The sequence below is a fragment of the Protopterus annectens genome, chromosome 2.part1 (assembly GCF_019279795.1).
Source record: "Protopterus annectens isolate FY-2018-M chromosome 2.part1, PAN1.0, whole genome shotgun sequence".
Classification (NCBI taxonomy): Eukaryota; Metazoa; Chordata; order Ceratodontiformes; family Protopteridae; genus Protopterus; species Protopterus annectens.
Genome location: NC_056729.1, coordinates 575,923,681 through 575,937,059, shown reverse-complemented (window position 1 = coordinate 575,937,059; position 13,379 = coordinate 575,923,681). Strand labels below are relative to the sequence as shown.

At 39.4% G+C, this 13,379-nt stretch overlaps 1 protein-coding gene across 2 annotated transcripts in view; it reads right to left on the bottom strand.

Moving 5' to 3' along the window:
- The window catches only part of EPHX2 (epoxide hydrolase 2), a 3,146,492-nt gene that overhangs the window by 2,490,350 nt on the left and 642,763 nt on the right, over nt 1–13,379 (bottom strand). For both annotated transcript variants that reach the window (XM_044062350.1, XM_044062351.1), the window contains exon 6: nt 12,129–12,203. In XM_044062350.1, the coding sequence (XP_043918285.1) occupies nt 12,129–12,203 (75 nt within the window). The remainder of the gene's footprint in view (nt 1–12,128; nt 12,204–13,379) is intronic.

Genomic DNA, 13,379 nt, shown 5'->3' with positions numbered 1-13,379 from the left:
CCTAATGGGGGTGGGGGTGGGATGTGGATGTCTAGGGTGATTTGCTTGTGGTCGGATCTGATCAACGAGGATTTGACCTCTGATGTGGAACACTGGATGCCCATGTTGGTAATGACCAGGTCTAGGTTATTGCGGCCCCTGGTGGGGGTGTGGATAAGTTGATCCCAGGCATTAGAATTTATGAATTCCAGAAATCGTTGAGCACAAGAGCTGGTACGAGTAGTTTTCCAGTTAATGGTGGGGTAGCTGAAATCACCCATTATTAGGGTGTTAGGTTGTACCCTAATATTTTCCAGTGTATCAAGAAATGAGGAGTGGGAATCCTGGGTCACGGTGGGGGATCTGTAGCAAGCTACAATTTGGATTGCGGTCATGCCCAGAGTTAGTTGCACTTGGATAATCTCGGATGCATTATGCTGAGCAACTAGCCTGGAGATGTGGATATCCTTAATGAATATGGACACACCTCTGCCTTTAGTGCTTCGGTCCAGGTTAGGTGGCCAAAAGGTATGGTATGAATTATAGCCTGGTAATGCAGGGGTGCTCTCTGGAACCTTGAACCAGGTCTCTATTACTGCACAAATGTCAATGTTCTCCATTTTAAGAAGTGCCTCGAGTGAGTGAGTGCATTTTGAGGTTTAGACTTCTAGCATTAAGTAGCATTATCCTCAGATTCTGCTTGCTTGTACCTGTTACGGTGGTGAAATTGTCATTTTAATCTTGCCTAAAAAAGGCACTATAGGGGTGCCAAGAGCCTTAGCTAGTATCCTGAATCCCAAGGGCGACAGCGGCAGGCCATCTCTGGCAAAGCATCTTGGTTTGTCAATTATGTCATCCCAGGCAGACAGATACCTGGATCAATTTAGAATGACACCAAAAGCTTAGCCAATTGTTGAAGTCAGTCATTTTGTCCTTGTACTGTGGTATCATTCTGGGTGATGGCAGGATGCTACTCAGGGCTAGGGTCATACCTGCCTGGGCTACAAGATTGGACAGCTCCTCCAGGTCTCTTTTCATGTAGTCCAGAGAAGTACGTCTCAGGTCATTCACACCAACATGGACAATGACAGAGTCATATTTGTACTTGCTGTGGAGTGACCTGAGTTGGGGCTCATAAGCTTACAAACAGTCCTGGATACAACAAATCTGTATCTGGACTAGATGGCTTACAGGAAACGCAGGAAACAAGCTTAGATTTTTTTTTTTTTGTACAGTGGAAAGGGGAAAGGATGAGCAGAAACTAACTGGGTTGGCCTTCTCAAATGTTTTCCTTGGATTAGGTAGAATGAGGTAATGACACTAGACTGGGAGGAGTGTCCCAGATCAAATTTACAGTAGGGGCGGGCAACTGCAAAGCCACCAAGTATAAAAACAGGATACCAATAGGGAGAGAGGGTGGAAAACAAAAATCAGAACAAACAAACCCAACCAGATGCTTAACAATTGTAGAAAATTTCTAGTTAATGCCTCACACACAGTGAAACTAGCTAGGAAAGTATATGCAGACAATAAAAGTGCTATAAATAACTCAGAAATAAGCAAAACACGGGATACTTAATGTTATATATCACAGATTAGGTGGCTCAGAGCCCTTCTTCTGATTAGCTCAGTGTGAAATGGCAGAAACACTCACAAGTTAACTTCTTAAGTAACAAAGTTCAAACCTGAAACAACTTTAAAAAAAAGCTTGAAAGAACCAATGAGGTGCTTACTCCAAGCCGTAGTCCAGGCAACCCCAGTAAGCCAATGACCACAAACAATTCACTCTCACTGAAATGCTATACTGGCGTTGGCTAAGCTATGATGGCCTGGAATATGTGCTCAGACACACAACCACTACTAATAAACAACTAGGCCCAAAACACAAGCCTGAATATGGACAATGCTACACTACCAACACTACTTAGGTAGAAAAAAACTGCAGAAATGTTTAAACAGATAAAGGATCAAGGAGACTCTAGAGAATGCTTTTAACTGCAAACAAGTTATATGATACACTCCTTATCAGGAAATCAGAACATATAAACCCAACCAGATGCTTAACAATTGTAGAAAATTTCTAGTTAATACCTCACACACAGTGAAACTAGCTAGCAAAGTATATGCAGACAATAAAAGCGCTATAAATAACTCAGAAATAAGCAAAAAACAGGATGCTTAATGTTATATATCACAGATTAGTTGGCTCAGAGCCCTTCCTCCAACTTCCTCAGATTAACTATGTTTGCTGTAGTATACAAGATGACAGTCTGTAAGTAAATGCAGATTTTCAGATAACTTATACTCGCTTCATCTGTAAATATACTTTTACTCATAAGTAGCTATGTATATGTTGTGATCAGAGAAAAGTAATGCATTCCCAGAACTGAATTAATGAACAATTTAATATACATTCAATAGGTGTCTCCCAGGAACCTTAAAATGGCTGCTAAAATACAAACTCTGAAACTGAAAATGTTACTGTTAATAAATAAATAAATGGTTGTTGAGCCTAAGAGACATTATCTAATAAGAGAGATTATGTCACAAAGGTATCCACTTCAGTGCTGACTTACGCACATGCAAGAAACACTCTGGTTTACCAGAAACTGGCACTCATGAACAGGTATCTCTCAACAGAGAAGATCTGTTTAGCCTTGTCCTAACCTTGAAATTCTCCAGTAAGACTTAAATGTCTCATCTCTTCTCACACCTCTCAACTGTACAGATATTCACAGAATGTCCAGATTTTTACCTCATATTTTTGGTCAGTTTTTCATAAAATTGTGTTTTTTTGGCAAATTAGTAGTAAATCATTAATGACTAAAGTTAGAAAATAATGTCAAACATTTGAATTTCAGACTACATACAATTCAATAAATTCATGCTAATGCAAAACAAATTATCCTATTTGAATTTGAGCTGCATTTCAATTAGCGGACTAGTTGTGTGTGTGTGTGTGTGTGTGTGTGTGTGTGTGTGTGTGTGTGTGTGTGTGTGTGTGTGTGTGTGTGTGTGTAATGCCCCAAGTTAGGTATACCTGGTCATTAGAGTTACTCAGGCTCAAACCCTGTACTTTAGGTACAAGGAGCAAAAGCCTGAGTTCTCTACTAATACCACCACATCTGATTTCAAGGAGTTGTAGTAGCTTTCACTTGTAGAAATTTTCACAGAATGTCTGAAATGTTTGGCTCATAGTTTTAGTCTGTTTCTCTAAAAATTCAAATAGTGTAGTGGTGCAGTGCATTGATAGTGTTTTTGCCTCACAGCAAGAGGTTCTCTGGTTTGATTCTTGGCTGAAGCCTGAAATGCCTTCTGTGTAGAATCTAAAATGTCCTCCCTGTGCTTGTGTGGGTTTCCTCTGGGTGCTCTGGTTTCCTCCCATGATGCAAATACATGTGTATGGAGCCTCTGCTGAAAATTGGTTTTGTCCCATGTTGGACTTTCCTGGTAAACAAATGTTAAATAAAAATAAAATTGTGGTTTTCTATCAAATCAGTGAGAACTGAATTCACTAAATAATAATAGCCATTAAAGTTTCAGTCTACCTATCTTTCTGGAAGCACATGGTAATATAACATTTTATTCTAGCAACTTTCTAAGATTATACAAGTAACTTTTAAAATATGTCCCTGGATTTGGGCCTTTGCCCCCCCCCACTCCAGTACATTCTGGCTTTTTCCTGATTTTTTTATATTGCACAGTTCTTAGGTTCATAGGTTGGCACTAGGGTATCAGGGCCTATACAAGCCTAGCCATAATAATTCCCTGGATATTTCTTCCTACAATATTTACTTCCTTGGACCCCTGTCTACCAGGGTGACTGACGTAATCCCTGGGGTAAATTTCCTATCTCCCATCCAATCGTCAAGGTACCTTTTGAAGAGGGCCAATAAGGTGCTCTGCTTGACATGTACGGGCAGTCTATTCCAGAATATGGGGAGTCTCTGGGTCAGGAACCTATCCCTCCAGCATGTTTTATTCATTGTGATGACAAGGTTTTGATCCCTGGAGCGTGTGACTCTGAGGGATTGGGATTTCTTTAAGTGGAGCATGTCCAACAGCTCAGGGTTTCACATGGCCTTGTATGTTAAGCAGAGATCATCTCTGAGCAGACAATATGTCACAGTGTATAGCTGGAGATTTTTTTAGACGGTCAGCATACGGCATCTGCTTTAGGCCTGTGATTCTTTTAGTGAGGTGCTTCTGCGGCCTTTCCAGCTGTTGCAGATGTCTTATGAGGTACATACCAAACAGGGCATTGTACTCTGTAATGGGTCTAATGAGGGATGAGTACAGTGAGACAATGACCTCCTTTTTTCTGGATGAAAAACCCTTAGTGATGAGGTGTGCCACATAGAAGAATTTCCTGACTGTTGTGGTGATATGGTTATTGAAGGTGAGACTACTGTCCACCTGTGTCCCAAAGTCTCTTAACACACTTTCGGTGTTTAGTGTACTGCCACCTATGTGGTAATTCATGGGTACATGTTTTTTCCCAAAGGGAATAACTATACATTTCTTGGCATTAAGTTTGAGCCCATGGCTTTGACACCAACAATCTGTTTCTGTAAGGTCCTTTTGTAGAATATCCACATAATTTGGGGATTCAATAATGGCTCCCAATTTGCAGTCATCTGCAAACTTTGTTAGCCAGTGTCCCTTAATGTTGGCCTGTACTTCAGAGAAGTAGATGCCAAACAAGAGCGGTCCCAGGACTAAAACCTGAGGTACTCCACTTGTCACTTGTCTGGAACTGGATTTGGAGTCGGCTACTTTTACAGTCTGGGTTTTGTCAGTAAGCCAGTTGGCAGGCCATCAAGTGACGTAGGGATTTATGCCCAGCTTAGTAAGTTTATCTATGATTCCAGAGTGGGAGATGGTGTCAAAGGCCTTGGCAAGGTCCAGATTGGCTGTGTGGACTGCCTTACCCTCGTCCACAGCTCTGGAGACTGATTCAAAGAAGTCAATCAGGTTTAGGAGACAAGATCAGCCCTTCACGAACCCAAACTGGGTGGAGTCCAGTGTTTGAAGGTTGCCAATGTCTTTGTTTATAAGTTCCATGATAATGCGTTCCATGCCCTTGCAGATTTGGCTCGTCAGACTGATGAGACGGTAGCTCCCGGGATCCAAGGTGGATCCTCCCTTGTGGAGTGGGATAACTGGAGCTATGCGCCACTCAGTGGGCAGGAAGCCTGAGGTAAGGCTATGGTTAAACATGACACTTAGGTGAGGTGCCAGTTCAATTTGTAGTTCATGTAGTACACAGCCAGGGATGTCATCTGGTCCTATGGATGCTGTATTCTTAGCTTTGGAGAGAGTGGTTTCTACCTGTGTGGCCGTGATTACTGGAATTTGGCAATCTTTTGGTATTGAGACGGGCACTTTAGGGGGTGAGAGGGGGGTGAAGTTGTCACTAAATCGATCTGGCAGGATATTGGCAATATTCTTGGGGTCAGTATATTTAATGCCATTCTGTTGTAGCTCAGAGCAGATCTGAGCATTGCCATTTAGATTCTTGACATAACTATAGAATGCCTTGTTGTTGTCTTTGGAATCTTTGGCAATTTTATTTTCGTAACTAGCTTTGGAGGATTTTATGAGGGATCTCAGCTTCTTACTGAGGCTGGTATGGGAGTTTTTTGCATCCTAGGATTTTCCTCTTTTCTGCAACAGTTTCTTCCTTCTGTTGTATAGTTTGTTTATGGCAGAGGACCACCAGATTGGCTTCCTTTTTTTGGAGGAGAGCATCTTGGTTCTATTTGGGATGGCACAATTTATGCATAAGTGGATTTGCTCGCAGAGAGATTTAGTGTAGGATTCAGCAGTCGAACTTTCAGCTGGCATCTGCATGGGCAAACAGAAGTTTAGTGCTGCTTATGTAAAGTCTCCTTGCATTGTTAGTAGCACAACAGGTGAGGTAGTACACTTACTTTTGCTGCAGAAGGCTGCGGGTTCTACTCCCAAAGTATGTAGATGGATTGCTGATACTGTTCTGTGTTGTACTTTTAAAGGCGGTGGATGCTGCTGTCCTGAGAATGTCCTCCTTTGGTGGAGATACCTATTAACCTGTTAGCAGTTTGCCATTCATTCCGTATTGAAATATTACTAGCTTGTCATTTTTTAATGCAACATAGGCAATTTATTCCTCAAGGCCAAGAGGCACTTTACTTGTAGATGAAACAATGAAATATAAAGTTTTTGCTAGCAGGAACCTCTTCATTAATTACAGATCTCTTTAATGTGAAATTATTGAATTGGGCAGTTTTGTCCTTATTGGTTCATGCATTTTGTTTCACTGCTTACTGGAAAAATGTTCAAAATAATACATTTAAAACGTGCTCTAACAAGTGTGCTGTATTATACAAGGAATATAACTGAATACAATCAGGAAGGTGTCTCAAAGAACACATACATGTTTCATGTGCAAGGAGCCTATGATTTGAAAACAGCCCAAAGGTAATCTTTATTGTCTACTGGCCAGATGTATTTTCTTTGAATATGGGTTTCAATGCTGTTTCAATGAATGTGAGTTTCAAGGGCAGAGAAGTTTTAATGCTAAGTCTGTTTTCATTGTGAGACTGTATTGCTTTGTTTAGCAGATGTCTATTAGTGTATGTGCTACAAAACATAAAATAAAAGTTTTAAATGAAATCCACATAATCACTGTAGAAGTAAAGCAGTATGCACATTACAGTGTTTATGGTAAATAGCTAAGTAATGGGATACTGCAATGGCTGCAGGGGGTTTCTGGGGCAATATTTTGGTTGTCTGTTCTTCAGTTTGCATTTGAAAGTTGGAATCCCATAATTCCGTTGGAGTGGGCAGGGTTACATAAGTATGTATGCAAATTATATGTTAATCAGCATACAGATTTGTACCTATTTTTCATGGGCCTTGTCCAGACTGGTGATGTTTCCAGGTTGAGAGGTATGTCCACCACAGGAACAAGGTCAGACTCTTTCAGTGGTCATTTCCCAATCTGTACAATGAGACATCTCACATATCCACTTATACAGCAAGTTTATGAAACAACATGCAACTTTTACAAGTTTAACCCAGAAATGTTCATTACTACCCTATCATCAATTAACTGCAACTTCCTAAAATCCTCCCTTTAGATGATGTTGCAAATGAATTCAGTACAACTTTCCTGAATATCCTAAATAGCCTTGCACCTCCTAAAAGGAAGGGTCTAAAAACAAAAAATAAATGTTGCTATCCAATGAGTAGAATGCTAATGCAGGATAGAGAAAAAACATTGAAGCACCACAATATCTTGAAAACTTCAGATTGCTTTGCATGTAGAAAAAGCAAATAAATGAAGAAAAATATGATAAAATAACTTAGAAAAATAGTAAATACTACCTTAAAAATTCTAGACAGCTATTAAAGAAATCTTGCATGCCAGCCAAAAAGTCAACCCTAACCCCTCTTCCAATAACTCACAACCCAAAACTGTAATACAGTTCAACTCTTATAGTATCTGTAACTAAGAATTTCCCAGTATGTAATCCTACCCCTGCTCAGCAGCCAAGTATCACCACATTCACTTTTACCTTCAAAACTGGTGTACCACAAGGCTCTGTTCTCTCAGCAACACCCTCCACAGATTCACACAACAGGCCTCCCTAATACAGTATGTGGATGACTCCACAATCACTTGCACAATTGACAATATGGAACACTTCATAAAATTACTCAGAAAGATTCAACAGCCACTGAATCATGGCTTTTTAGCTCACAACTCATGTTCAACCTTAAAAAAAATAAATAAATAAACTACATTTTTCCCAAATCCCTCTCTCATGAAAAAAAACATGTGAAGTCCTCTTTATTGATAATACAACCTCTAAAGCCACGTTTCATAGCAAATTATTAGAGATGTTAGTGGATGACCATCTTAAATTTGATTGCATATAAAAACTGCACAAGAAAAACTCAACAAAAAGTAGGGATACTTTACAGAGCCAAAAACTTTCTTATTAACACAATTTAGACTACACTTGCCATCACTATCTCCTTCCCACACTTTTTATGGTGCTCCCACCATTACTAACCTCTAGGCGTCACAAAAATCAAACCTTGAACACTGCTATAACAAATTTGCAGCAAATACCACTTTCAGAACCCACCACTGTATAGCACTAAAAAAAATTGGTTAGAACTATCCCATCAACTAACATATACACAGCTTCTTACCACCTATAAAACTATCCAGCACTCGTGTACTCGTCTAGCACTAAATGGCATTCTACACAACTATGTTAACAGTCAATCATTATGATCCAGTGATAAAAACTCCTGGCATTGTCTGTACTCGTGCCATGTGTTGCTAAGGCCTGGAACACCTTACCTGTATCCATCAAGTCAATACATTTCCTATCATCCTTCAAAACCATTCTGAAGGATTTGCTAGCCAAAAGCATCTGTTCTTGCTCAACACCAGGATAAACTATATCCATAAATGTGAACAAGTACCTGTTTATACCTTACACCTCTTTACTCTCCCTTCTTCACTCACTTCCTTAATTCTATCAATTCCTCTCTCTCTCTTTTGGCTTTTTTCTCTAAGGATACCTTAAGCCACTTCATATTGCAAGCTCCCTTTTTATTACACTAATTTACCTTTAATTTCTCTTTTACCTGCCTAGAATGTCTCTAAATATTAAATAATTGTCATATAACTTGTATCTGTTCTTAACCAATGCTTTCATATTATTTTGTAATATTTATGAAGATTGTAAAATTATCATTCTTAAAATGTTTTGTAATACTTTGCTAATTTTCTCCCAGAGCCTCCACTGAAAATGGGCTTCTATCCAGTTGGACCTTCCCAGTTATCAAATGTGAATAAATAAACAAATGCTAGCATTCTGTAGGACCATGCACAACCTTATACTTCAAACCAGAGCAAAATAATCATCTGGGCAGACATATCCCATGAAAGCTGTAAGCTGAATAGCCCCCACATAACAAATAACTAATGCCTGTTTAAGAAAGAGACTGACTAACGAGCACAATGAAAAAGCAGTGTGTGTGTGTGTGTGTGTGTGTGTGTGTGTGTGTGTGTGTGTGTGTGTGTGTGTGTGTGTGTGTGTGTGTGTGTGTGTGTGTGTGTGTGTGTGTGTGTGTGTGTGTGTGTGCTCAAAGTTGCTGGCTGACAGATTTAGTGAATACTTTACCCCTCTGCCCCCCATCAGTAAATCAAGAGATTCCCAATACCTGCCGCTTCCCCTTATATCTAGGGAACAGGTCATCACTGCTCTCTCAAAGGGAAAAAATACATCCCCCATGGGACCCGATAACATCTCAGGCTGTCTACGTGAAATCAGGCAGGAACTTGCAGCACCACTAGGCACCCTATTCCACCAAAGCCTGAGTACTGGCTTTGTCCCAGCTGAATGGAGGACAGCCACTGTCATCCCTTTACACAAAGGTGGAGCGTCCACTGATCTGGGAAATTATAGACCCATCAGCCTAACTAGCCTGAATTGCAAGGCCATGGAATGGATCAACATGGACCTCATTAACAAGGACATTGGCAACGTCCAAACACTTGATCCCACACAGTTTGGTTTTATCAAGTGGAGGTCATGTCTGCTAAATTTTGTTGACTTCTTTGAGACAGTCACCAATGCCATGGATGAGAGGAAGACAGTGAACACCGCCTACCTTGACCTGGCCAAAGCCTTTGACACTATTCCCCATGTGGGCATAATAAACTCTCTCAACTAGGCATTAATCCATATGTTACCAGATGAGTAGCAAACTGGTTCATTGACAAAACCCAGATAGTCAAAATAGGGGAAGCCACCTCAAGCAGTAGACCTGTAACATGTGGCGTACCCCAAGGTTTGGTCTTAGGGCCATGGTTATTTGAAATATACCTTTCTGAGGTGCAGGCCAAAACCAGTGGACTATGGCTGACCAAGTTTGCAGATGACTGCAAGATGAGTGCTGTCATCAATCCCCCTAGTGATGTGGAGATAATCCTAGAGGGTCTTGCTCAGACAAATGACTGTCAGAAACATGGCCTCAAGCCGAATACCAAAAAATGCATCATCATACCCTGTGTGGAGAGTGACATCCTCACAAATTATCACATTAATAACAATGTCCTAAGTACTCAGTCATGAGGGATTTGGGTGCCCAGGTTGATAGCAACTTGACTTTTAACCACCATGTTGCTTCCATTGTACGGAACATGGCCTCATAAGTAAGGTATCTCGTCCAGGGACAAAGAGGTCATAACATCGCTGTATTCTTCCTTTATAAGGCCCATTATTGAGTACAATGCCCCTTTTGGCATGTACCTCGTAAAGCACATGCAGAAGCTAGAGAGACCACAGAGGTTCCTCACCACGAGAATCCAGGGACTCAAACATCTACCATACACAGGCTAAAAGCCCTACCCCTCTACTCAGTTTCATACAGACTCCTCAGAGGTGACCTCTGTCTGCCACACAAGAAGTTTACCTTGATGGGACTGTTGCATATCTGCAAGTCAAGCTCCACTTGAGTAACACACACGCACGGCCTCAACCTCGTCTGTGACATCAATAAGACTTGCTGGAGGGACAGATTTGTGTCCCAGAGACTCCCCCATCTATAGAATAGACTCCCTCTCCACATCAAGCAGAATATCTCTTTACCCCTTTTTAAGCGCAACCTGGATAACTGGATGTGAAACAGAAAATACACCCCTGGGATTCTGCCTGTGTCCCTGCTGGACAGGGCATCAGGTGCTGATTTGTCTAAATATGGGCTAAACTCTTAGCTAGGCTAAAAAGGGCCTCAGCACCAATAGCCTAGTAACTTCCTATGATCCTATGATGCTGGCTTTCAAGCTGAAAATGTAAAAACTGCATTGAATTATATTAAGTTCAGCTTTTATCAAAAGGAAGTAATTTGTACAACTTTAGTACTACTGTTGCTCATTTTGCATTGTTATCACATAAGTCTATAAAAGTTTTGAGACCCTCCTCAAAATATCATGGTGCTACTAATATAATTAGTGTTAAGCAAGGCATTCTAGTACACTATACCTGAAAAAATAGCACTAAGAAAAAGGAAACATAATTAAAAAAGAAAATGTTCTATATCGAGAGAAGAGGACCACCTGACATCAGTGACATATAGGGGGATCCCCTCACTTTCTACTTTAATTTAACCCATTCCAAGGAAAACATAGCTGAAATAGCAATTTCCTGATATAGCAATATCTTAAAACTTTATTCATGACGACAGATACAGAAATAGTAGATGAATAAACTCTACATTGTTAATTGGTTTAGTTATGTTCTAAGTAAATCCTGAGAGTCATTGCAGACAATAATGTTTCTGCAAATTTTACACAGTATGACCTATAATAGTCTAACTTCTTGTTCTTCCTCAGTGTCACATACCTCATACTAAAATATTTTATCTGAAAATTAGTAATGTTCTATATCTATTCTAGGGATCACAGCACAAAAAAATATTTCAAGAAAAAGTAGTCATTTATTCTGAAATCAGTCGATATATCAACAGCTGTTACTTTGACTCTGATAGAGTGAAGAAATTATGCTGAAACACCTTTCAGTGACAGCGGAGTTTTCCCTTCTCTCCACTGCTCTGCAACATCTGAGTTGGTATATATAATTTTGGGGGGTATGAGGGGGTGTGCCCCCTTGCAAAAAAAGAAATGTTTTTTTCTGAATTGACAAGAGTTATTTCAGTATAATTTTTTTCAGTCTATGAGCAGTTGAATAAACATCTGTCACTAGATGGACATGCATCTAAAATCTGTCAACAGATGAGCAATTTTAAGAAACATTTTTAATGTTCTAGTAGGCTATATTACAAATCCATAAAATATCTGAATTAGATTTGACTAACAAACTACTGATATAACAAGGTGCAAGATTATGCAATGCACTGCAAAATACATGTAAGCAAATCTGTTTCTGTATTATATTTATGCAAACTTATCACTCTATTGTGCAAGCCAACACTGCTCTGTGCATGCAATAATCCATATAAACTTTCTATTAGATAAGGATTTATGATATTTGTCACTCCTTTACATATTTCAAATGTTGCCATTCAGGAAGATTATCATAATATCAATGTTTGATAACACAAGAAGCAAATTTAAGCAGCTTTACCTTAATGGATACGTAGGCATGAGAGACACTTTCTGGATGACACATAGCTGGCAGTGAAGTCTCAGAATTCAGAAGCTGCAAATAAAAGAAGAACCTCAGTTTATTTGCATGAAATATACCATCCTGTTAAGTGCAAAGAAAGAAGAAACTGAAATGACTCTGTTTTCTATATTAAGCAGACAGCTCAGTTAAAGGTAACAATGTCAGAGATGCGGTGCATGGACTATATTCACGATAAGTTCCATTACAGTAAACAAACATTCCAGAGAAGTCTGTATCCCACATATTTATGAGTGCTTTTAAACCAAATAACATTACGGAGAAACCACATTAGTATCTTAATTAATATAATTTTATTTACTTATTCATAAAGTTGTTTACGTTGCTGACCATGTTAGACACACGAGGTCCTCTTTCAGGGAAAGACTCAAACTGGTCTAAATACTGACTCAGGAAAATTTGGCCAGGGGTCTGGGGAAATTCCACCTACTGTTTTGATTAGTGTTATGGAATCTTTTTCTTAGAGAGCACCACAGGATTGCTTCTATGGGGAGAAAGAGATATGGTGATAGATGACACTGATAGCACATGGTGAAGGATTAGTGACAGGACATGGATAATGTGTATATGCAGAAGTTATTGAGAGAAGCTGAAGAGTAGGATATGAACTCTTTTTGATAAATAGGTTTGTAAGATAACAGATATAATGGGGGGGGGGACTAATACAGGTGTTAATTCCCCCTGCTGTTCTTAATTAACTGATACAAGTTCATATGTCTGAGTGGCTTGAGAGGATGCAGAAAAGTTGGAATAGAAATGTATGGTGAAGAAAATGTAGCAACATAAATAAACACATGTTTAGGTTGAAGAATAAGGATTGCCATGTGTGGAATTCCAGATTTTAAGAAACATGCGACATCAATAATGTTTCTGAAAAAATTAAAATAAGATTAAAAGTATAAAATTAATTTCTTACTTATGGGTAAAATTATCACTGCATTTGCTATCTACAAATCCTCTAAATTTTCAAACAACAAAAGAAAATAAATCTTCCTTGTGGATTGGCCATCATTTTTTTTTTTTTTTGCTTATTTAAGGGTATCTTGCAGGCATAAAATAATTCACTGGCCTAGAATATTTCATATTTATGCTTGCAGTGTCACTACAACCAAACACTTGAGAGCATGGATGGAATAATGTGATTTCTATGATTACTCTGGCATTTATTTAATCTTATTTTAAGTTCAACTC